Source organism: Parasteatoda tepidariorum, chromosome 9 (assembly GCF_043381705.1).
Source record: "Parasteatoda tepidariorum isolate YZ-2023 chromosome 9, CAS_Ptep_4.0, whole genome shotgun sequence".
In the NCBI taxonomy this organism is placed as follows: domain Eukaryota; kingdom Metazoa; phylum Arthropoda; class Arachnida; order Araneae; family Theridiidae; genus Parasteatoda; species Parasteatoda tepidariorum.
The window spans coordinates 1,833,983-1,857,480 of NC_092212.1; the positions used below are offsets into that span (position 1 = coordinate 1,833,983).

The following is a 23,498-nucleotide window of genomic DNA, read 5'->3' on the forward strand; positions in this document are numbered from 1 at the left end:
TTACAAGGTGAATAGGTTTTTATGTTGTCATTTTCCTGTCTTCTTGAAATCATTAATAACATTAACTACATAGATATACCAGAGTTATTTCAAGAAATCCTGTTGTTTTCTGTGGAAAGGCTGAAATGTTAAATTAAAGTAAAGTTAAATGCTGTAAAATGGCAAATTGTCATTATTCTGACTGTCGTTTTCTTGGCTTATGAATGCCAGTTACCAGAAATTGTTTTAAACAGTATAATGTTAAGAGGGAAAACAAATATTAACCTAATACCCAGTTTATGTAAGATTGTAATATGCTTGTATGTAATCAAAATTATTTATTTATTTAATGATTAATTATTATACACAATTTTATTCTGTACACATCAAAAACAAAAACAGTTTTGATTCTTTTTACAGTGGATAAAAGAATTACTTTAAACAATTCATGGTCCTTCTAACAAAGGCTTTAGGTTATTTTTTTTTTCAAAACACAGATAGTTAAAATATAAAGGATAAGCTAAGAACATCACTGTACAATTTAATTTTGCCATAGTCTTTAAACTCTACATGGGTGTATACATTAAAGAATGTAATAAAGTTGTAAAATGAAATGATTTGAAATATTTTAAATTTAAATAGCATAATAAAAGAATTTCCGATGTAAATTGTAAATTATTATAAAATTAATTTTATTAAGTTATTTTAAAACATGGGACCTTAAAACAACCAAAGAAAAATAAACTGAGGGGAAAAAAACGAGAAGCAGATTAGAAACGGTGTGTTCAAACTGTTCGCAATTCTTTTTGGAATTTATTTACATAGAAAGTTAAAATTAACTTTTCAGTTTTGTCTTTTTGAGTTTCTTAAGTTGAGTTACTATTAGCGCATTCAAAATTTGGTGAAATTCTATTTATTTATTTTCCTTAAGCAAATGCCAATAAACTACACTGTCTGTAAGATATTAATAAATGTAACTAAATAAATATATTAAAAAAAAATTTAGATTATTTTGAAGACTTTAAATTTGAAGAAATTTTTTGGTCCGAATTGTTATGTTTCGTGAGAATCACCCATATACNATATATATATATATATATATATATATATATATATATATATATATATATATATATATATATATATTTGTACGAGTGTTTAATTTAAGAAATCCTCGTATCTTATAATCCCTTCTGACTCCAGCGATCTCTTCAACGATTTATTATCACAGCGTATATCGGCGTTTAAGAATTACGTTAAAATTAAAGTTTCAGTAAATTATGCGTGATTAATCTGACGAAACTTCTTTTGTAATTTTTAAGAATAACCGGTTAGTCTGTATAACTTAACACATTTACCAAAAAAATAAAATAAAGAAAAAACGTGGTTATTAATAATAGCCGCTGTTTATTAGTAATAACTTTAACCGTAACATAGGAAAATACCGAAAAAGCTTCTTGAAGCAGACGATTATTGATTCAATCGTTTTGTGTTTGAAAAACTAATAAAGAATTAAAAAGAGAGGAAGAAAAAGATTTGAGCCAAAAAAAAAAAATGAGGTTGAAATTTTTTTTAAAAATTTTATTCTTATTTTAACAAAGTTTATTTCAAATAAAAAATAAATAAATCTATAAATGTTAAGTTTTTTCGAAAAATACAATAGGGGTGGGCTGATGAACGCAAGTGAAACTTAGGAGAAAACAAAAACCGAATGAAATCATACCCTATTTAATCAGCTGGCGGGAAAGCCGAGTGCTGACAACAGGTGGCAGCTTTTGTTGTTCTATTTTATTTTTAAAGTGAAATATCAGATGTTTGATAATATGTTTTTCCGCGATCGAACAAATTGTTTCTTGTAACGTGTTTTTAGAATACCGGGCAGACGACTCATACAAAATGGAATTAATATCCAATCAATTCAATCCTTCTAAATTGCCAAAAAGTAAGGTGAGTCGTATTAAATTAAAATCGTTGTATTTTGAATGTTGTGGTGAGTGTCCATTTTTTTAAGTGTATGACATATGAGCGTCACGGTTTTCGAGTTTCTGTGGGGGACGAAATAAAAATACACAATCGCAAAAGCTTTCTAAATTTCAAACAATAGAAAAAAGTTCGTAGATCTGTAAAAATATTTTTTTCTTTTTCTTTGTTTTTTTACTTTAATGGGTTAAAATCAATGTTGCTTGAAAATTTTCTTTATTTTAAAATATTGAAGGGGACTTATAGAGATTTTTACAGGAATGTATAGATGGTTGATCGTGTAAAGCATAGATTCTCAACCTTTTTAACGTTGCCGTCCCCTTAAGAAGCAAAAAGCATTTCAACGCCTCCCTTCGTGAAAATCTAGTTATTTAGAGCATGGGGACGGAGCGAGGTGTGATGAATTATAAGAAGCAACATCTCTAAGCAATTTTTTTACGCTTTAAATTTGTTTGGCTTTTTTAAAAAAAATAATGTGTACATTAACTCGATAATTTTCTCATGGCAGGTAAACGCAGTCTATTTGTTTAAGGAAAAAAAATACGTTTAAGGAAAAAAAATACAACAAAGAAACCTATGCTTAAAAAATGATTTATTCTTAATTAGATAAATAAAAAAACACCCAAAAAATTTTTTAACAGTGAAAAGAAGTATCAACGAAACATTCAAGTAACTATGTTGGTGGGATGATTGTACTTAATGGTTCAGAAGCAATTTCTTAACAGTCGGTTCAATACTTTTAGATGAAGACGCAAATACACTAGCTGCACAATTTCGAGTCGATTTCTCCTTTTTATGACAAGATCTGTAACTGCACTGAATCCACGTTCGACAAGTTAAGAGGAAGGAATGGCAATTAAAAAAATTTTAATGGTAGTCTACAGTCCAGGATAGAGACGACTGACGTTACCTTTAAGCAAAAATTCTGTGAGACGATCACCATTTCAAAGTTTCATTAGCTAAAAGTTCGACCAAATCTGAACCTTTGCTGTTTCAATATTCACAAAAGTGTTCAGAACCCATAAACCCATTGAGGCTCTTCTAGGGAACAAAACATCTTTAAAACGGTCAGAAAAGTCCATGTGCAAAGAGTCAAGGTGTTGACAATATTCTTGTGCATCATCAGAGCGAATTTCTCCAGCTTGGCTGAACTCATTCCAACCAAAATTCTGCTTCCACAAAATGAGCTATTTTAAGAAGGCAGAAATAACTGATTTTGTAGGGATGAAATTGAGCTCGTTGTCTTGAAGATGTAAATTATTACCCTTAAACTTTACAGATAAATCTGCCGAAGTCTTTCTTAAATTCCAGCAATCTGTCTCTCAGAGATGCATCGCTGTTTCCGAAGAACTCAAGCATAGAGTCGAAAAGATTCCAATGCCTATTGAGACTGAAGCTTTTGGAAAACCAGCGAATCTCGGTGTATAGTAGCAAGCGATTGAATTCTTCATTGTTCTTCTTACACAGCTGTCTGAATAATCAATCGTAGAGAGCATTACTGTGAATTTTGTTCACAGCAGACATGGCATATTGCAATGATTTATGCGAACGGTCGCTGAGATTTTTTCCTACTAAATGCTATCTGTGAATCACGCAGTGAACAGCTAAAAATATCTGGTACCTATCTTTCCAAAAGGGCGATGTCGGCCCCCATTGCAGGAGCCTATCAGTGGCAATAGACATAATATTCGCAAGAGGAATGTTTTTCTCTTTAAAATGGTCTTTGACAGTATTAAAAATAGATTTACCTTTGATATCTACAATCAAGTTTCTTGCAAAAAGCATATCTTGAATAATTTTTCCTACCTTTACAAACCGGACCTATGCCTACAGTAGAGCCTACATTACCTTTCAAGGTTGATTCATGAACTTGAAGGGAAAATTCGTTGGATATCAAAAGTTTGCATAAAGAAATTTCAACGTTTTCAGCCATCTCAACATTTCGTCGCTGCACTGTATCGTTAATATCGTTGCTTATGGGATATTTTTTTTATCACAGTGGATGCAGCTGGATGGTGTGAAACTATTTCTAAAACCTCCTTGACAACCGGCAGTATCAACTCTGCTCCGATGGTATGAGCCTTCCCAGAATTAGCAATAAATTTTGATATATTATAAGAAGCTATCAAACCATCGTCGCATTTTTGTGATGAGGTTGCTAGTAACCCTGAGACTGCAAATGCCTTCAGAAACATGAAAAAAGATGTTCATGAAAAATGACAAATCTTTATTTTGTTTGTCAGGATGAGTTTTTTTTATAATGCTCCTGCTAATGGTAAGATTTCATTACCTCATTAGATAAAACTTTCTTACAAAGTAAACACATGGGTATTTGGGAGTTCAACAATGATTGAACAAATCCCAACTTCAAGAACGTGGCACTGTATTGATGACACTTCTTTTTGTTAACCGATATTGTTGGTGGCAGCAAATTACAAAGCATAAAAGAAAATCAACTATTTCTCAAAATTAATAAATAATTTATGATAAAAACTAATTCGCGCACGTACCTGGCCAAGTAAACTATGAGATCTAATCGAAACTGGAGAGAAAGCCGTAAGGAAGCTAACGAAAACCATCATAAGAAACACGGGTCAAATCAAAAATTCATACTGAAAGCGCATGCACTTCAATTTCCACCAAATGACTTGAATGAGTCAGAGGCAAAAACTACTGACTCATGCGCTGAACTGTGTTGGCTCGGATCGGAGAATAGGAGTTGTATAAGTTCGTTTTATTGCTGGTACAGATGTTGTATCGGATAATTGTTATTTATTATATTAATTAAATCTTTTTTTCTTTAATATTAATTTTAGATTAATTTTATTTATTAAATAAATCTTAATTTAATAACTTTTTTGTTTTAAAATTGAATTTAAATGACAAAACATGCTCATCGCCCTCCTATACCGCCCAAAACATACCCAACGCCCCTCTACCGCCCAAAACATACCCAACGCCCGTCAGCATACTCCCAACGCCCCCGTTGAGAACCAATGGTGTAAAGCTAAGCGCAGATGGCGCTATAGGGATTACAATTCGTCGTAAGTCTTCATTATAAGTTTTATACACTTAATTATAAAGTTTTTTGACGAAATCGCACGATCGTTTGAACTTGAAACCGTTTGCACTTGAATTGTAATATTACATGCTCTGAACAGACGCAGTGGCTGGTTCATTCTATCATCGCAAGTGATAAGTTGAAATAAAATCGGAAAGTTTAAAAAGAAGCAAAACGGATTTTTTTGAAGGTAATGCAATTTGTTTTTCAATTTTTATTTTATTTTTCGATTCTTTGACATGTTTAAAATCATCTATTGTAAACGCTTTCAAAAATTCCAAATGTCAGAAAGATACCCGACTTTACATGATGCTATTTTATTTATATTTAATAACCATCGTTGAACAGTCAACCCAATTTAGGTATTACAACTACGAGTGTTCAACTCCGTAGCCTTGTCATTTTGAACCCTATCCTGAAGACAGGGGAACTCCTGGGTCAAGTATTGGGAGAAATTTGCCTTCGTGGAGGAATTATTTTTTTGATGAAACTAACGTCACATGGAAAGGAAAATCTCCCACGGTTAGTCTGATGGCAAGGGGATTCTAATTCATGATCCCTCTACTACTGATGATATTTTACGTCAGCACTGCAGTCGGTACAAGCCGGATGCGGAATTTGTATCGACCAGCCATCGCTGAGATTCGAACGCGGTTCACGTCATAAAAAGGCGAACGTTCTATTCCCTGTGGTAGATGATATGTGAAAATGTCACAAAAGATCTTTCCACCGTTAACGATGCTTCCGTTACACCATAATTTGCATTACTGGAGTTTGTTAGATAACCGCATCAACCAAGATCTTGCAACCAGATTCATTTAGAAATTCACAGGTACACAACACTATTCAGTGAACCCCAAAGAAAGAAATCCATGTAGCTTTAACTAGGCGAGCGTGGTGGCCACCATTCCATCTTCTGAAAGAAGACGTTTCTGACCATGAGCATGGGTTGCTATGCCCATGGTCTGAAGCGCATCTGAATCATTAACGTATCAGTATTTGAATTCTTGTGGTCACCTACCTCCCCTTAAAGTTTTTCCCAGTAATCCTGAAATAAAGTGTCCAGAAAAATTGTCCTTCTTTTCAAATAGTTCCTCCCCTCACCATAATGGCTAAAAAATGGATATAAAATATCGGATGAATCTGAAAATTCTATATAGGGCCGATATGGGTTGTACAGTGGCTGTAAAATATCGGGTAATTTGGAAAATTCTATAGAGGGCCAATAACGGTCCTTAGAACCCTTACCGAGCCAAGATTCATGAATATTGGCCTGATGAGAACCCAAGTTATTTTGTTGTTAGTTTTGTTGTCCCTTTTACTATTCATTTTAAATCCAGAATATTCATTTTTTGCAGGTGGAGCTGCACATACATCTCGATGGTGCAATACGTCCTGAAACACTANTTATCGCATTTCCGCTATAGCGATTGCTTCTTTGAAACACAAGCACCCAACCTTTTTTAGATTTAGCTAGTTCAGCTTATTAAAAAGTTTTGGAAACATATAATTATATAAAAATGCTAGAGACTTTTTTTTAAAAAATTTATAAACATTTATTTTGACTTGTTATTTTGTAATCCTGTATTTTTTAGTGCTTAATTAAATATATTTTGAAATCAAATAAGAAAGTTTAAATTCGTAAGTTATTACTTGCAAATCTTAAAATAATTATTTTTTGATGTCGTGTCTATTAAAAATTCTTTTTATAAAAAGAATTAAATGCGTTATGTGTTTTTAAAAGGTCAAGAATAATAAGTTTCTTACTTTTTTTCTTTTAATGCAAGTTTGATTTAGTTAGAGAGTATGTCACTTTTTAGGTGACATTTAGATAAAACGCACAGAAGTTTATAATTCATACGAAGAGCAAGGTGCTGCTAATATCATAAAACGAGTGTCACAGAATTTTCTTGTCATAATAAGAGTTTTTTTCTTCTTTTCTTTCCTTTTTTTTCTTAAAAAAAGAAGACAAGCAGTATTAATAACATAATTGATAAGATAGCATTTATTTTATGCTGAGATAGAAACGTGAATTACGTTTGATTATTACGTTTATTTATTACGATAGATAAACGGAGAAAGTTTGTTTCTCCGAAAACAAACAAAAAAATAAAAAAATTATGAATTTTAATGTGTACTCAATTCTAATTTCATCCATATTTTTTTTCAACGACCCTCTAGAAACCCCTGATATCCTTTAAATAACCCAAATCTCACTTGTTCCTCACTACTCTCTATAGAGTGGAGAAATGCATTTTGCTTTGATTTTCCTATTGCTGTAAATACAGGCTTTACAGTTTTTTTTTCAAACCATTACTTATTTTTCATTTCTTATTTAACTCTCGACTACCGCGGTTTTTCTAGTTTTAGTTTTCACCTTTATTTTCCATTTTTTGTTGGCAGCTTTACATTTTCTTTAGCCACTATCGTTTTCCTTCTTCATGTCTGACGAGTCTTGAGAATGGGAGCCGAGCCTATTTTTAAGCACTCGAAGCATACTTTTTTAAGCACTCGACTTTTATAACCATATTCATATTTTTTTTGAAGTCAATGAAGTTTTTATCATTTTGTATAGGGTGTTACATTTAGGTCTTTATCATTATTTTGATCAGAATCTTATGTTCGTCGAGGCAAACATCTATATTTTAATAAGGTTTATGTGGTTCTTAAAAAAGTTCGAAAACAGTTAGATCTATATTGCAATTATGAAATTTTGTAGCTAACTTATTTTGTGACTAGATATTTGAAGTTACCGAAATTGAATATTGTGGTGAATATAATTGTAATGAAATACATTTTATCTTCTTAGTTTTGCTACAAAAATTTCTTTAGTTATGGAAAAAAATATATCATGAGTTATATAAAACTTTGTGAACGTGCATTATAAGCAAAATACTACCACATTATCTCTCTCTTTTTTTTTTTTTTTTTTTTTTTTTTTTTTTTTNTTTTTTTTTTTTTTTAAACTTTTTTAACTAGAAGACTTGATTGAAGGTGTAAAAATGATCAGCCATAAGAGTCTGTGCATAATAATAATAATTTATGTAAAGTTTGGTCTTAGTATGAAATCTTCTTATAATTGAAGTTAAAAAGTGTCTGATAATCAAAAGGATCTTCTGATATTACCATGCTGTCTATGGGCCACGGACCATGGTTTAGAAACCATAGAGTATTGAACCACAGTTTGTGAAATAGAGGCAACATATCTAAAATACGTAATGTTGCATTTGTTGAATTTTTTTTGGATTGTTTCTTTTTGTTGTTGCAGGAGGAAAGGAATTAGTTTAGCTCCATCGATGGAAGAGTTGAAAAATAGCTGCGTCACCCGAACTCCTTCTACATTGGCCAATTTCTTGAAACCCATCTCTATGTACTTGCCAGCAGTCATGTAACTATAGCAAACTTTTCTTTTTTTCATTACATTACTGTTCGTTGTAGAACACTACCGATAAATATCAATTACAAATCACTGATGAGTAATATGCCCATTAGTAGTAAAAGCCTCAATTTGTGGTGTCACAGTAGAACGTCAAAGGATGCTTATGCCTTTTCTACCGGAAATCTATGTATATTTTTCGGTGGCAACATATTGTAGTTTCGGTTTTGACTTTAATATTAGTTTTTGATGGTGGCAACATTTATTATTATTTAATAGATTTATTCTCCTCTTAAATTTATAATTTTATCTACTATAATAATTTAATTATAATATTAAACTATGTTGAGCCATCTTAGCTAGATTTGGCATGTGACATTTTTAGCAGCAATCATTGGTCGATTTTCCAGCGTTGCCATTCGGGGAGTTGTAATGAGGCTTATTTTTGGTGCCGTGTAAGAGAAATATATATATAGATAAATGAACTTATTTTTTTATCTCATGAAAAATATTTTAATTCCTTTCATTTTCGATTTAAAATAATTTTTTTCTTATTTCAATATGCAATCGAATGCATACTATAATTCAATATGATATTTATTGAATATTTTTATCGTTGAATTAGAAATTGTTCCAACGATTAAAAGTTATTTTCTCGATGCATGACTTAATTTGAGATTTTTCACCCGTCATTTCGTTCAATTGTTATAAGTGGTGGCTTCTACTCTATGCTGTCGTTTGCATTCACATGAAATACTATTTAAAGTTATGGCATTTTTTTTTCTTTCGCGCCTTTACATTGAGTATTTTGTTTCCATTATTTGCATGGTAGGCGAACGGCGTGAGGAGAGAGTGGAGCTTCTTAATTGATATAATATTTCAGCTCGCCATAAAAAAACTATAAGTTTTGAAGTAAAAATAGAAGAAATTTAAATAAGCATTAATAAATTAAAATAATAATTTAGAAAGAGTGACCTTCACAGACATGTAAAGGGGCACATGCTAGTAGAAAAATATTTGTACAATATGGCGTTTAACAATAACTAACAGCGCATTCAATAACATGATACATTTAATTTTGTATTTTATTTCATTGTATTGGGAGTACAAATTAGTTCAGTCCGTTTTTAAGAGATGGCTCTGCTGTTTTCAGAGAGGTTAAGCATCTGTCAATAATATTCAGTTTATATCGCTTTGTGTTTCATATAAAAAACCTGTTTTTTACTTTGTTGAATATGCCAAATTTTGTGGTAACTAAGCACCATTTGCGGGAGGTTTATTTTTCTGCTTTAATTGGAAGAAAAGTGCAACTGAAAAGCATTAAATTCTTGTAGAAGTTTATGTTGACAATGCTCCAACTGATAAATCATGTAAGGAATGGTTTCGACGTTTCAAGAATGGTGAATAGTTTTGTATACTATGAGCTGCTACAACCTAGTGGTTCCATTACGGGTGTTCGGTATAGGCTACAATTGATTCGTTTAGCCGTGTATTACGAGAAAAACAGCCGGAATGCGAGCAAAGACATGACAAAGTTATTCTTCTGTATAATAACGGTCGATCTGATGTCGCAAAAGTCGTAAAAAATTATTTGGAAACGCTCTAGTGGGATATTTTTCCGCACCCGCAGTATTCGCTGGACATTGCTCCTTCTGATTACTGGTTGTTAAGACGGACGCAGCACAATTCGGCAGGTCAACAATTCACTACTTTCGCAGAAATCGAGAATTAGCTCCTAACTTGGATCGCATTAAAAGACGAGGCATTTTTTCGAGATGGAATTCGAAAATTGCCTGAGAATTGAGAAAAAGTAGTAACCAGCGATGGACAATGCTTTAATTAATCTGTTCATTCATTTTGTTCTGAAATAAATGCATTTTTGACGACACAAAAAACGGACCGAACTAATTTGTATACCCAATATTAAAATTGAGATTCGATGGCAATGTATTTTATTTCTCATATCAATCCCCAATATCAATAAATGAGCTACGCTTGATACGAACGAACTTAATTCAGCGAATATTTTACACACAAATAATTCTGTAAAATGCTGCATTTGGATAGCCTCACTTATTGACTCTTATTCTGTTCCCTTCACTAATGGAATGAAAGATGAATATCATGAAGAAGTGTCACTCAAAACATGAGGGAATTTTATCTTCTTCAGACGTGCAATCAAAATTATCTTCTTTTTTTGAACGACAAAAAATTCCTCTGCAAGTTTTACTGAGGTAGAAAAAATGATCAGTAGTCTCGCTATGTCTAGAGTTCAGGTGTGGTTCCATACTTGGAGCAGAGAAGTCATTCAGTTGGGGCCGTTTTTTAAATTGCACAAATAAAGATAACCGTTCGACAAATAATTTTTCTTTAAATTTAATGTCAGAAGTAAACAAAAACGTTAAGTTAACGTGATGCGGATTGCTCGCCGTGCCATAAATTGTATTTTGATTGACAAGCCACAATTATTTACTAAGAATTCTTTCTCGTTCAGTGTTATAACAACATGGTTCCCGCCATTGGTCAAACGAAATATCGTTCTGTGCATTTTATTGAGTTTCTGACAATTCTATGTCCGTCATGCCGAATACAGTTTTTTGCTTGTTAACTTTGTGATCTAGCTGCGAAAAATTCGTATCCTTGCTGACATGAGGGCTGAATTCAACTAAATTTTCGCAATGACGATGGCTTAATGAAGTCAATCAGAAGCTTCTAGTTTAGAAAACACATCGCATTTTGCGATATGTAAAAATACAGGCTTTTGATTGGCCATATTTGTCTATCGCAATTGCGAAAATTTGGCCAAATTCCGCCCTAGAAAGCCATGGATTTACGAATAATAAATTGTGTTCACATGATAGATTAATGAAGAGGTTAACATAAAACTGACGGATTTTACACTGTACTGATATTTTGTTTAAAAAAAGTTCATTAAAGAAGGAAACTTAAAATAAACTTTTTATTCGATTTGGCATCCCCCCCCCTCTGGTGTGGAGGCCCGGTGAAATTGCCCCTATCTTAATCAGGATCAGCCCACCTCTTCAGCAGTTGAGTTCGGTCGAGAGAAAGTTCTCTCTTTGGACCTGAAAACTCGATCATTTAGTCAAACGTTAATTCTTGGAGTTTTGATCTTTTAAAAGGCAGAATATTTTATTTCTGACTAAGAATGCTTATATTTTCTTCTTCTTCTTCCGTTAAGTGGTGATCCGGAATCCATCGAACGAATTGCCTTCGAGTTCTGTGAAGATGCTGCGAAAGACAATTTATGTTACGTTGAAATCCGTTACAGTCCTCACTTGCTGGCATCGACACACGGGAACGTGACATTCCCCCACGTGACACGCACAGTGTCACCCAGTGATGTAGTGGACTATGTGAACAGGGGACTGTCAAAGGGGAGTGCCACATTCGGAATCAAGGTTAGGAGCATTCTGTGTGGCATACGAGGAAGAACTGGTGAGCATTCTTTCTCCAGATTTTTACACCTATGTTCGAACAAATTTCCTAAATCATTGCTCAAGTCGAAAGCTCTGATGGTTTTCCATGAAGGGACTCAACCAAAAATAATTCCATCATGAACCATTATATTTTTTGATGGACCTCAATGTTGGAATTTGGACTGATTTATGATGGTCCAACAACTTGTTTTGATGGTTTGTTCGTGTTGAACCATCGGAAATTTCCATCTTAGTATCTTAGGAATCAGATATTTAAACGATCATGAACAACCATCATCAAAATGTAAGAATTCCGACTGATTTATGATGGTCCAACAATAAAAAAACCCCACATTGTTTTGATGGTAAATTCCTGAGAACTAGTTAGTGAGAGTCAAACTTATCTTGATGGTTAACCATCATAGCATTAAAGTAGCATTTGCCATCATGGAATGATGGAAATTTACTGGCATATCAAGAACCATGAACACATAATGGAAAATATTAGATGATGGTGACCATCAAATGATGTTAGACCATCATGAATCGCACTGAAACCAACATAAGCCATCAAAAATTTTTGATGGGACCATCAAGAATTTTGACTTGGGTGTCATCGCGGCTTTGTCTCACCTTCTGCGCTAAAATTGAAACAAAACGCAAATTTCTTTAAAACTTGTTTATTTAATTTTGAAATATAATACTCGAAATAAATAAAAATTCTTACTTTGTGCTTATAAGGCATAAAAATATTAAAATAAAAGTAATAATAATATATACTGAATGTTGGTAAATAAGTCACTGGAGTTTTTGAGTTGATGAGTTAGGCGATGAGTTTTTTTTTCAAAGCCTTTACATTTTTATTTTATAACCGTCGTTGAACAACCGACCCAATTTTTGGGTTTACGACTACTCATGTTCAACTCCGTAGCCTTGTCATTTTGAACCCCATCCAGAAGACAAGGGAACTCCTGGGAGAAATTAGCCTTCGTATAAGACTTTTTGATGGAACTAACCCGCGTTTGCGTTACTTTTTGATGGAATAAACAGCGTTTGCGAGAGGAAAACCTCCTACACTTAGCCTGACAGCAAGGGGACTCTAACCCGTGTCTATTACTGAGGATATTTTACGTTAGCATTGTGATCAGGGCAAGCCGAGGGCGAAATTCGTATCGACCCGGGATTCGAACCCGGTGTCCCTCATTGGAAGGCGAACGCTCTATCCCGCTGAGCCATCACGGCTCGCTGCTATAATATTGAAAAAAACTTTGTGTAAAGGACGAGTAGTCTCGCCTCTAGTGCACAATGAATTTTCCTGGAAGACGAGTTATCTCGCCTTTCGCTTTGAAAGAGTTGAGAGGCCTCTCAATCGAACTGAACCGTCGAAGAGGATGGAAAGTTCCAAATATGCTTTTGATTATATTTATTTACTTTCCACAAATAAACAGATGGTGAATATTTACTGTGTTTAATAGTGCCTTTCGGTACATGTAAAATATAAATCGGAAAAACAAGGTGAGGGACATTTTTGAGGATCTAGTCCTTTTTTTTCTGATAACTATTATAACTATACGATTCTGCAATTAGCTTTTCTCGACAAGTAGTTTAGTATCATGCATTTGTCTGAAGCCAATAGTTAATCCAGAGTGGCCATGATTAATAAAATTAAAATAAATGGTAAAGTAAAAGTGAAGAAGCAAACTGTTTTTGCTAATTCATATCTACCAAAATATATTTGTAAGTTCATAGAAACATATCTAGATGTTCAAACTGTCCCGTTAATTTCCTAAAATTACAGTGAAATTAATCCAAAAGACTCGGGGGTTGAAAGTTAAAAATACAGGAAAGAAAGAAATACAATATTTAAAATTACATAGGCACGTTACAAATATTTGAAAATACATAGTCAATAATGTTTTAAAAAATCACGTCATCCAATCAACATTTAAATCAGAATGTGAGGTCACTGCAGTTTTTGAGGGATTGTTAAAGGGTCTGTTTTTAGATTTTTGATAAATATTTTTGTTCCTTCATTTCTCAGTTGTATAGGATACAATATTTTCCCCTTTCTTGATATTTTTCGTATTTAACTGTCAAAAATATTTTTTAAAACTTCCACGGCGCTTTCTTTTCGAACTATGTTCAATATAGTTTTTAGTTCCAAATCATTTCTCAGCTTAAAATTTTTTAAGCTTCTCTTTGAAATCCAAGAAAGAAACTAACGTACTTCCTTCTCCAATGACTCTTCACACACTATAATGGTGAAAGCATGTGTTGCCATAAGAAGAGAGCACCACTTATAGACCATTTCGATCTCCAATCAAATCAGTTTGAAAAACAAAATTGAATTGATAATATGCTGGCAGCTTACGTAATGCAGTTCTGCGCCTAAACTGTAACTCTTTTTCAATGCAACGAACATATTATACCGTTTTCTCATTCAGAATAAAAATAAAGTGAATAACTTTTAAAAAATATTCTATCGTTTCAGCTGAGTTATAAACTAAATCTTACGAAAAGAAACGTGAGACGTTAANGGGCTTCCTGAGTGCCTGGGGCCCCTGGGCACTGCCCGGGTGTGCCCATGCGTTAAGACGGTACTGTATACTTGTAGTTTTTAGTTCCAACTAATTTCCCAGCTTAAAATTTTTTAAGCTTCTCTTTGAAATCTAAGAAAGAAACTAACATACTTCCTTCTCCAATGATTCTTCACACACTATAATGGTGAAATCATGTGTTGCCATAGGAAGAGAGCATCACTTATAGCCCATTTCGATCTCCAATCAAGTCAGTTTGAAATGAACTGATAATATGCTTGCAGCTTACGTAATGCAGTTCTGCGTCTAAACAGTAACTTTTTTTCAGTGCAATGAACATATTATACCGTTTTCTCATTCAGAATAAAAATAAAGTGAATAACTTTTAAAAAATATTCTATCGTTTCAGCTGAGTTATAAACTAAATCTTACGAAAAGAAACGTGAGACGTTAAAAAAGAAAAAATAGTCACTTCATACCGTGACGTCACGGAGTCCAAGACTTCCGGTAGGGTTTGTTTGTTTTTTCATGAAAGTGACCTCTCAAGTTTTTCATTAAGAAGGAACTCAAATAATGTGGGAAAAAAAAGAGAGAATGTGTCTAAAAATTCTGTTTCATTTTCTTTGTTTATTACTTCATTAAAAGAGGCATGAATGTTGTTTTGAATGTTTAAAGGTTGGATGGAAGATGTTGTGAAATTGTGTAGTGAATACCGGTATCAGAAAGTGGTGGGAATCGATGTTGCCGGTGAAGAAAAAAACCTGGAGGACACAACAGCTGAGGAGGCCGCCGCTTTTAAGGTAAAAAGCATTTCATGCGCACCATATTTATCTCATTTTAGTTTTGTCTTGTGTAAACCTGGGCTGCCAACTTTTTAAGGCTTATGTGAAAATTTATTCTGGTGGTTGGTTTATGTTTTATCGTATTTTACTTTTTTTAATATAAACTTATTTTCCACACCTATTCATATAAATCATTTAAAAGTTCGTATGCAACGCCAATTTGTTTTCAGCTCTTTCGTGGTGAGGCTTTTGAAATGTTGACAAAATTAACAAACATTCTGAAAGCTTAGGTTTTTAAATGTCTACAATACTCAATAAAATATTCTGAAAGAGCTTTTTAAATAATTTTCGCCGACGTTTACAAACGCATACCACGCAGTTGTAGGAACAAAATAGAGTTTTACATGAACTTTTGAATCATTTATGTTTAATAGCTGCAAAATGGATTTTAATCGAAATTTCTAAACCAAAAATCATGCATTAAAATAAAATATACAATTAGTGAAGTTTCATGTAAGAACATTTTGGCATTATGTAAATCTTAGCGAAATAAATGATCGCCTGATTTTGAAAATTAATTAATTTGTACTTTAAATTAAATAAATTACTTTAAAGAAAATTAATTAATTTGTACTTTAAATTAAAAATAATTTACTTTAAAGAAAATTGATTAATTTGTACTTTAAATTAAATAATTTACTTTAAAGAAAATTAATTAATTTGTCAAGGAATACAGATTGTATGACTCAATACGAAGTAATAAGCGCGAAGTAATTTCATTCTTTCGCGAAAATTGTAACAATTCATTTAGGGAACGGTATTTATTGCTGTAACTCAAGTTTTTTTTCTTTTCTTTTTTTTCAAATTTTTAACATAAATGTTAAGATTCATACCTCCTTTTTGTTACTTTTCATGGATATCAACTCAAGTTTGTTTTTATAAAACAAAGGATGTCCAGAGAGAAAAATAAACTCCTTTATAACAATAGTCAGTATTTGAAAACAAAAATGACAAAAGCTTTTAAAATTGCAATAATTTTCAAACAAACAACAATTTTGAATGTTTCTTTCAGTCTACCAAATTAAAATTCAATGGAATACCTGTAAGTGAGGTAGTCTGGGTATCTAGATCCTGATGGGTTGTTGAAACGTGCCATTTGTTTACGTTAGAAACTGATCTTTCCATTCTATTTCGAGTAAGCCAAGCCCGTCAAGTATCGATTCTCTTATGTGACACACTCTAAATTCTTTCATAAAGATTCTCTCCCAAACATTTCAATTCTCTCACTCTATATTTACACAGAGATTTAACACAAAGACATGCACGAAGACACGGGGAACATAAACAAACTAATTATGTATCAGAGTTGCCAGCTACACAAAACATAAAAATATCACGGCTACAATAAAATACGAAAAAAAATAATAAATCTCTAAGTTAAGTAAAAAAAGTAGACGAGAAAGAATTATAATTCAACTTATTCGATGTGCGATACGGATCTGTATTTAATTAACTTATCCTTCATTAACATTCTAACTTATGCAGAGAAACTTAGGTCAACTTTAGTACGCCATTTTGCTGATAGCGATTAGCTGGTGCTGACGTCATATGCGTTGGTCTTCTTCTTGAATTGCAAGTACCTAATTGTTACATTTCAGGGTGACACGGATATACTCTCATGGTATTTTTTTCCCTTCTAAAAGTGTCGCAATACTAAACTTACTGTGTAACTAAATATGTATTCAACATTTTATGTTCTTCTGTGGGTTTGAAAAGCGAAAAGGGATACGCACACATATATATTTTTTCCGATAGTGTTACTCTTCCGTAAAAGATAGGCCAATGGTCATCCCTGATTTCAACCTAAATTACAAAATAAAAACGTATTGTAAAACTGTTTCTCACTCATTTTTATGCATTTAAAGCTGATAAAAATAAAAATTAAAAAATAAAATAAAAAAACTTTGATTGAAATTTATTCGTTAAACATTTAGCTTGTGCTCTGTACTACGCTGAAAATACCTGTATATATTTACAGTTAAATAATTTTCAACTTTTTTCAACAAAACCTGTTTTCTTTAGTTCAGTTTATTTTTATAATTCGAACTATGTTTTAAAAGAAGTCAAGAATTCTCTCTGTTAGCTGTTGTTTTTCTTAAATTTTTTCCTATCTTTGAAGTTTATAACGTTATTAAAATTTCACTCATTTATAACTGTAATCGCTCGTTGAGAGAATTATTAATCTTCATTTATTAATAGTTCATTGCTAATATTACTTGGTTTCGATATTTTGATCAGTGATAATCACTTCTTAAAATATACATGAGTGTTGTATTAATGTTGGTATTTAGCCCTTAGGTAAACTAAATGTTTTTTAGGGGATAAAATATTCACCTTTTCAAATGTTTTATTAAAAATTGCGCCTGATTTAAGGATCAATATAATTTAACTATTGGGCTAAGCCCCCTGTTCGCTGCCGCTCACCAACCCCGATTATTGCTTTGCAATATTCCTTCACAATAATTGTCTTTTCTTGGCAGAAAACAATTTTTCTATTAAAGTTAAAATTATTCACTCAACATAGATGTACATATTAAAAAGGAATTCTGTTTACTTACGCTTGTGCCTCTACTTCCCACGTCTAAATATTACTCTCAAATATTACTTTACCCAAATATTAGATCTCTTGGTGAACGGAAGTGATTTTTCGAAGTAATCATTTTTTAAAATAACATTTATATTCTTAGAGAATTGTATTGTTCAAGCAAATTTGATGAGTTCACAACCATAATTTAATACTCTCGCTAATAGTAGCAGTACTGGAAAATAAGTTTAAATTAGGGATACAAAAATATTTAAAGAAAAACAATACCTTTACGACTATTGTTAATTTTGTGCTGATGACAACCAAAACAATATGGAAATGAATGAGGGAAAACTGGATCCTACCACGTGATTTTCTGGCCAATAAAAATGCACCGACAACAATGGAAAACTGCGACACCATCATTAAAATTTTATATATTTGAGAATATCTCGTGATTTCTCTCTGTTAATATGGTTCGTGTACAAAGCAGTAAAAGGGAAACTGGAATTGTGAAATCATCCAATGTGGTTTAGGACAATTATAAAATAATTTTATGCTCACTTTTGCTATCTCTTGATTATGCAGCGATGTGAGTCAGTGCATTAGAAAATGAGAATAGACGCAGTTTTCTTAAAGAGGGACTATACCGTGGGAAAAAAACGTTTTACGACAAATTTTGCTCAACTTTGATGCTAATTAGAAACTTAAAATTCAGAGAAACGTGAGTTCAAACAAATTTAAAGTAAATCGTATAGTTCCAAATGCTGAAACAATATTTAAAAAAAAAATCCCACGACGTAATCTTAATTAATCTTCCCATAATTTGTTTACATTTTGATATTTTATGTTTATTATTTTTTTTCAGCATTTAAGTCTTCATGATTCATTCTAAGTTAACCTGAGATAACTTTTTTTCAATTCTTAAAATTTTAAACTACTTACGTAGATATAACAAAACTTTCAATATTTCAATAATGCCTTTCTCCGATGATAAAGCATTCGCTTAAGTGGTCTCTCTCTTCTCAGATGAACTCAAACTCACGAAAGAGTGGTGACTAAAAATTCTAAATATACGCGTACTTCTTTTCTCTCGATTTCATTTTCACATGTAAGCTGATGGGAGTCGCGATGGCTCAGTGGAAAGAGAGTTCGCCTTCCAATGAAGTGAACCGGGTTCGAATCCCAATCGATACGAATTCCACAACCATCTTGCACTGACCACAGTGCTGACGTGAAATATTTTGAGTGGTAGACGGATCATGGGTTTGAGTCCCCTTGCCGTCAGGCTAATCATGGGAGGTTCTCGTGGTCTTCCTCTCCATGCAACGCATATGCGTGTTAGTTCCATCCAAAATCCTCCACGAAGGCAAATTTCTACCAATACTCAATCCAGGAGTTTCCTTGTCTTCTGGATTGGGTTCAAAATTACAAGGCTGTGGAGTTGAACATTAGTAGTTACATAGCTCACTCTATAAATACTGTGAAACCTACATCTGGGAGAGAGAACAGATTATTAAAAGAATAAATTATGGATAAAGATATTCACAAACTTAAAATAGCTCATATTAATCTTAACCATTCCCACTTTGCTAATGCTCAACACTCCGCAGATTTTATCTCTAAACAGATTGCTGTAAGTTCACTAAATGAACCCTATTTCAACATAGATAATAAAATTACAGAATTTCAGACAGGAATAGATATAATTGCTGGTGATCATAGGCCAAGAGCGGCAATTCTTATAAATCATAAAATAGTTGACTTTTTACCTATTACTATTAAAAGAGACTTAATAATCAGTGAAATTAGAATACGGGATTTCAACTTTTACTTTGTGAGCATCTATGTTCCCCCTTCGGCGGTGATTGCACCATCACTGGATGAACTCCAAATGCATCTTATGCAACTTCCGACCTTACCAATTGTTATCAATGGAGATTTCAATGCTAANGCTGCTAAAAAATGGCGTCTGATTCAGTCAATGACTTTGATGGAACTAAATGAAAACGTGATAAATTAATGTCCGATATTTACAGGCTCCCGCTAGACGGCGTACTCGAGCGTTGCGATCGCGAATACCTTTACGACTTTAGTTAATTTTGTGCTGATGACAACCTAAACAATATGGAAAAGAATGGGGAAAACTGGATCCTACCACGTGATTTTTCAGCCAATAAAAATGCGCCGACAACAATGGAAAACGAGGTCAGACTTCTATGATTTTATATTATATAAAGAAATTAATCTACCATAAACAATTAAATATTTAAGGGAATTTGTCATTCTTTTAGTCTCACCATCGTTTTGGATCTCGCAGAGTAAGGTTCTATAATAACAACCATCTGAGCTACAATGTCTTCATATCGAGTCGCGATGGGTCAGGGGATCGAGCGTTCGCCTTCCAATGAGGTGAACCGTGCTCGAATCCCTGTGGGAAGTTCTCATGGTCTTCCTCTCCATGGGTTCAAAATGAGAAGGCTTCGGAATTCAACATTAGTAGTCGTAAACCCAAAAATTGGATCGGTTGTTAAACGACGGTTATGATATGGTTATTCATATCAGCTATACGGCCGTGAGGAAAAGCGAAGAATTTCCTTCTAAGAAATGACCACCGATGAGGCTCACTTAGAGTGGACCAGGAAATTTGTTAAAATGTATGATTCGAACGGGTTTATTGGCAGCAAGATTGAATTGTTTTGAAACTGTGTTCGAAAGAATAAATCGGTAGCCAATGGCGATCAGTTTTTTTTTCAAAGCCTTTATATTTTTATTTTATAACCGTCGTTGGAACAGCCGACTCAATTTTTTGGGTTTACGTCTACTAATGTTCAACTCCATAACTTTGTCATTTTGAACCCAATTTAGAAGACAAGGGAACTCCTGGATCAAGTAGTGGGAGAAATTTGCTTTCGTGGAGGTATTTTTGATGGAACTCACCCGCATTTGCGTTACATGGAGAAGAAGACCATGAAAACTTCTCACTGTTAGCCTGAAGGCAAGGAGACTCTAACCCATGATTCGTCTACCACTGAGGATATTTTACGCCAGCACTGTGGTAAGTGCGAGCCGGATGCAGAATTCATATTGACCAGCTATCGCTAGGATTCGAACCCGGCTCACTTCATTGGAAGGCGAACTCTCTATCACCTGAGACATCGCGGCTCTAGTAGCCTTTTTAAAAAGAAAGGCAGAGCTATTTCCTGTGGACACTGCCTTTGAAACAACCATCTATTGAGACTTAGAAGATCACCAGCAGAGACCCCAGCGAGTGCACTGTCCTCCAACCAACAGAAAAAGAATCACGGCGACACAAGACGATTCAGAGATAGAGGGCGAGACCACCGCCTTTGAGAGAAAGACAGTTCCCGCACAACGACGGAGCCGATAGAGCAAACAATAGCATCCAAAGCGACGGAGGAGGCTCCCGCTACCAACGACACTCCAGATAGAATCCCTCAGTCCACTAATAGGAACTTAAAGATTCTCATCCAAGGATTCGATGGAGACTTCAAAATCTTATCGACAATGGATTCACATTGCTGAAAATCATTCAGCTGAGTAAGAGATCTGGCTTCTCCCCCTCTTCATGATTATGAGGAATCTGCAACATTTCTCAGATATCAATGCTTCAGATACAAGGCTATCGTTGTTTGGACATCTTGATCAGTGTGTGGGAAACCTCGAGACTTGCATTAACTGACAAGAAAGTTACCCAGCATGCTTCACTGGAGTGGCCGAGAAGGAGATCACAGAAAAAGAACCGACAGCACAGGAGTACTGTCAACTCAGTCACCAGATAAGTGCATATATTTAGAGAACTTCTCCACTTCCCGGAGCCAGCAAGCAGTGGAAGAAGGAGATACTCCAATCATCACACAAGACAAGTAAGGCTTTTCATCATTATTGCCATTAGTCACAGTCGCCAACGAACCCAACAGAGCAGAAGAAGAAGTGAGACCTTATATCTAGTCTAGCTTTATTATATTTTGAGTCCTGTTCAAGACTTCCACCGAGAGTAAGGTTGTGTTGGGACCAAGCACGGAGCAACGAGGGCGACTGCTGATATTCTTCCCAACGATGAGAAATGCGGATCGGAACCTCGTACTCCCGAGAGATCTTACGATCGCTGCTTTTCAGGATTTAGCAACGATCTTGAGGACCTCTGCGAGGCAAGATAAAAAGGAATTGGAGGAAGATGGCAGCGTACTTCCTGGGAAGGATTAACAGGACTCTTAGCATTATTTTTGTTATTCTATTTAGCATCAAGGAAACGACATATTAAGAGAATATTGATAGCAAGACCCTCAGCTTGATTATGAATCTGAGCCTGCAGAAACATCATCTACTGCGAGAAAGAGGAAGAAATTTGAGACCAACACTGAATCATCGATTCCTCCTCCTTCTTCTCAGTCAGAGACTTCTCCAAACATTTTGGTTATTCCGCCACCGACAGATTCCTCCAGCTAAGACAGCATCTGAGCAAATACCTCCCAAATTCAGAAACTTGAAAAAAAATTTCAAAGGGTTAAATGCTGTCTTGAAGATATGGGAGAGGATTTAGCTGTTCTAAATTAGTTCATTTCAGGAGAAGGATCAGCAATTCTCCCGAGACACCATCCTACGTGAATTTTCCATGAAAGTTCGAATGATTCAAAATTAAAAAATAAGCACTTATTTAAAAAAAATAATTATATTACAACGTAGAATCAAATTCAGTTCATTATTTTAAAAAAATTAAGCTTTCCTTAAAATCGTTTGAAATTTTAATGATTACCTACAAGTCGTGTAATAAATCTTATTTTCAATTGGTAATTCTGAATTTGATTTGCACTGATATAATAATAATAATAAAGGAACAAAACCAACAAGTTAATTTAACACGGTGAAATATATATATACTAGTGGGCTGCGCCCCCTGCTCGCTAACGCTCTCCAACCACCGAAAATTGCTACGCAATCTTATATGGTTTGCTTCGCAAACCAAGATCGCTTCGCTCGCTACTAACTTAGGTACGTTGCAAATGCACAAAATTCTAAGAATTCAAAACAATCATTCAAATCCATATAACAACTTTTTTTTTCAAAAAATACATCTTTTTAGTAAATACTAAGTCATTAAAATAAATTTGAATTCAAATAAATGACATGTAATTCGTTAAACCTATTAGAAATGTGCTATAGTACACTGCTGGACAATTGCTAAGGACGGATAACACTATCATCCATAGCAACCACAAAATGAAAGGCAGCAAAATGTGGAAAATTAGAATAAGTGCGGGATATAGTAAGAAGAGGTATGAGTATGCAAATTTTTTTTCCACGTCTGTTCATCACGTGATAGCGCTGATAAGAGCTTTAAAGGTTTTGACGCGTGTGGAGAGTTGTTGTTTCAAGTTAAAGTTTTACAGGAAAGATTTAGTTGACGAACTTGAAATTTTCGGCATGTCTTCCCGATATTACTTAGATGATTTTAAGCGTGGCCGAATTATTGGAAAGATCAAAGAAGGGCGAAAAATAAGAGACGTTGCCAGGGAGTTCGACATCGCTGACGGTGTTGTTTAACGGCTGTGGAAATCTTTTAAAACTACTGGAATGTGTAGTAAGCGGCAAGGGGGAGGTCGTGTTAGAAGTAAGACGCCTGCTGAAGACAGATACATCGTCCTATCAGTAAAAAGGAACAGGCGCACCACAGCTCAGCAGGTGGCAAATCAGTTTCTTGCTACCACAGGAAAGCAGATCTCCCGAAAAACTGTTGCCAG

General features: G+C 33.9%; 1 protein-coding gene across 1 annotated transcript in view; it reads left to right on the forward strand.

Annotated features, from left to right (window-relative positions):
* Window positions 1-1,769: 1,769 nt before the first annotated feature.
* The window catches only part of LOC107437812 (adenosine deaminase), a gene marked incomplete in the record, with an annotated part of 24,202 nt that continues 2,473 nt past the window's right edge, over window positions 1,770-23,498 (forward strand). Inside the window, 5 exon segments of the mRNA XM_071185291.1 lie at window positions 1,770-1,926; window positions 6,379-6,432; window positions 8,218-8,408; window positions 11,596-11,852; window positions 15,046-15,170. Of these exon segments, the coding sequence (XP_071041392.1) occupies window positions 1,876-1,926; window positions 6,379-6,432; window positions 8,218-8,408; window positions 11,596-11,852; window positions 15,046-15,170 (678 nt within the window).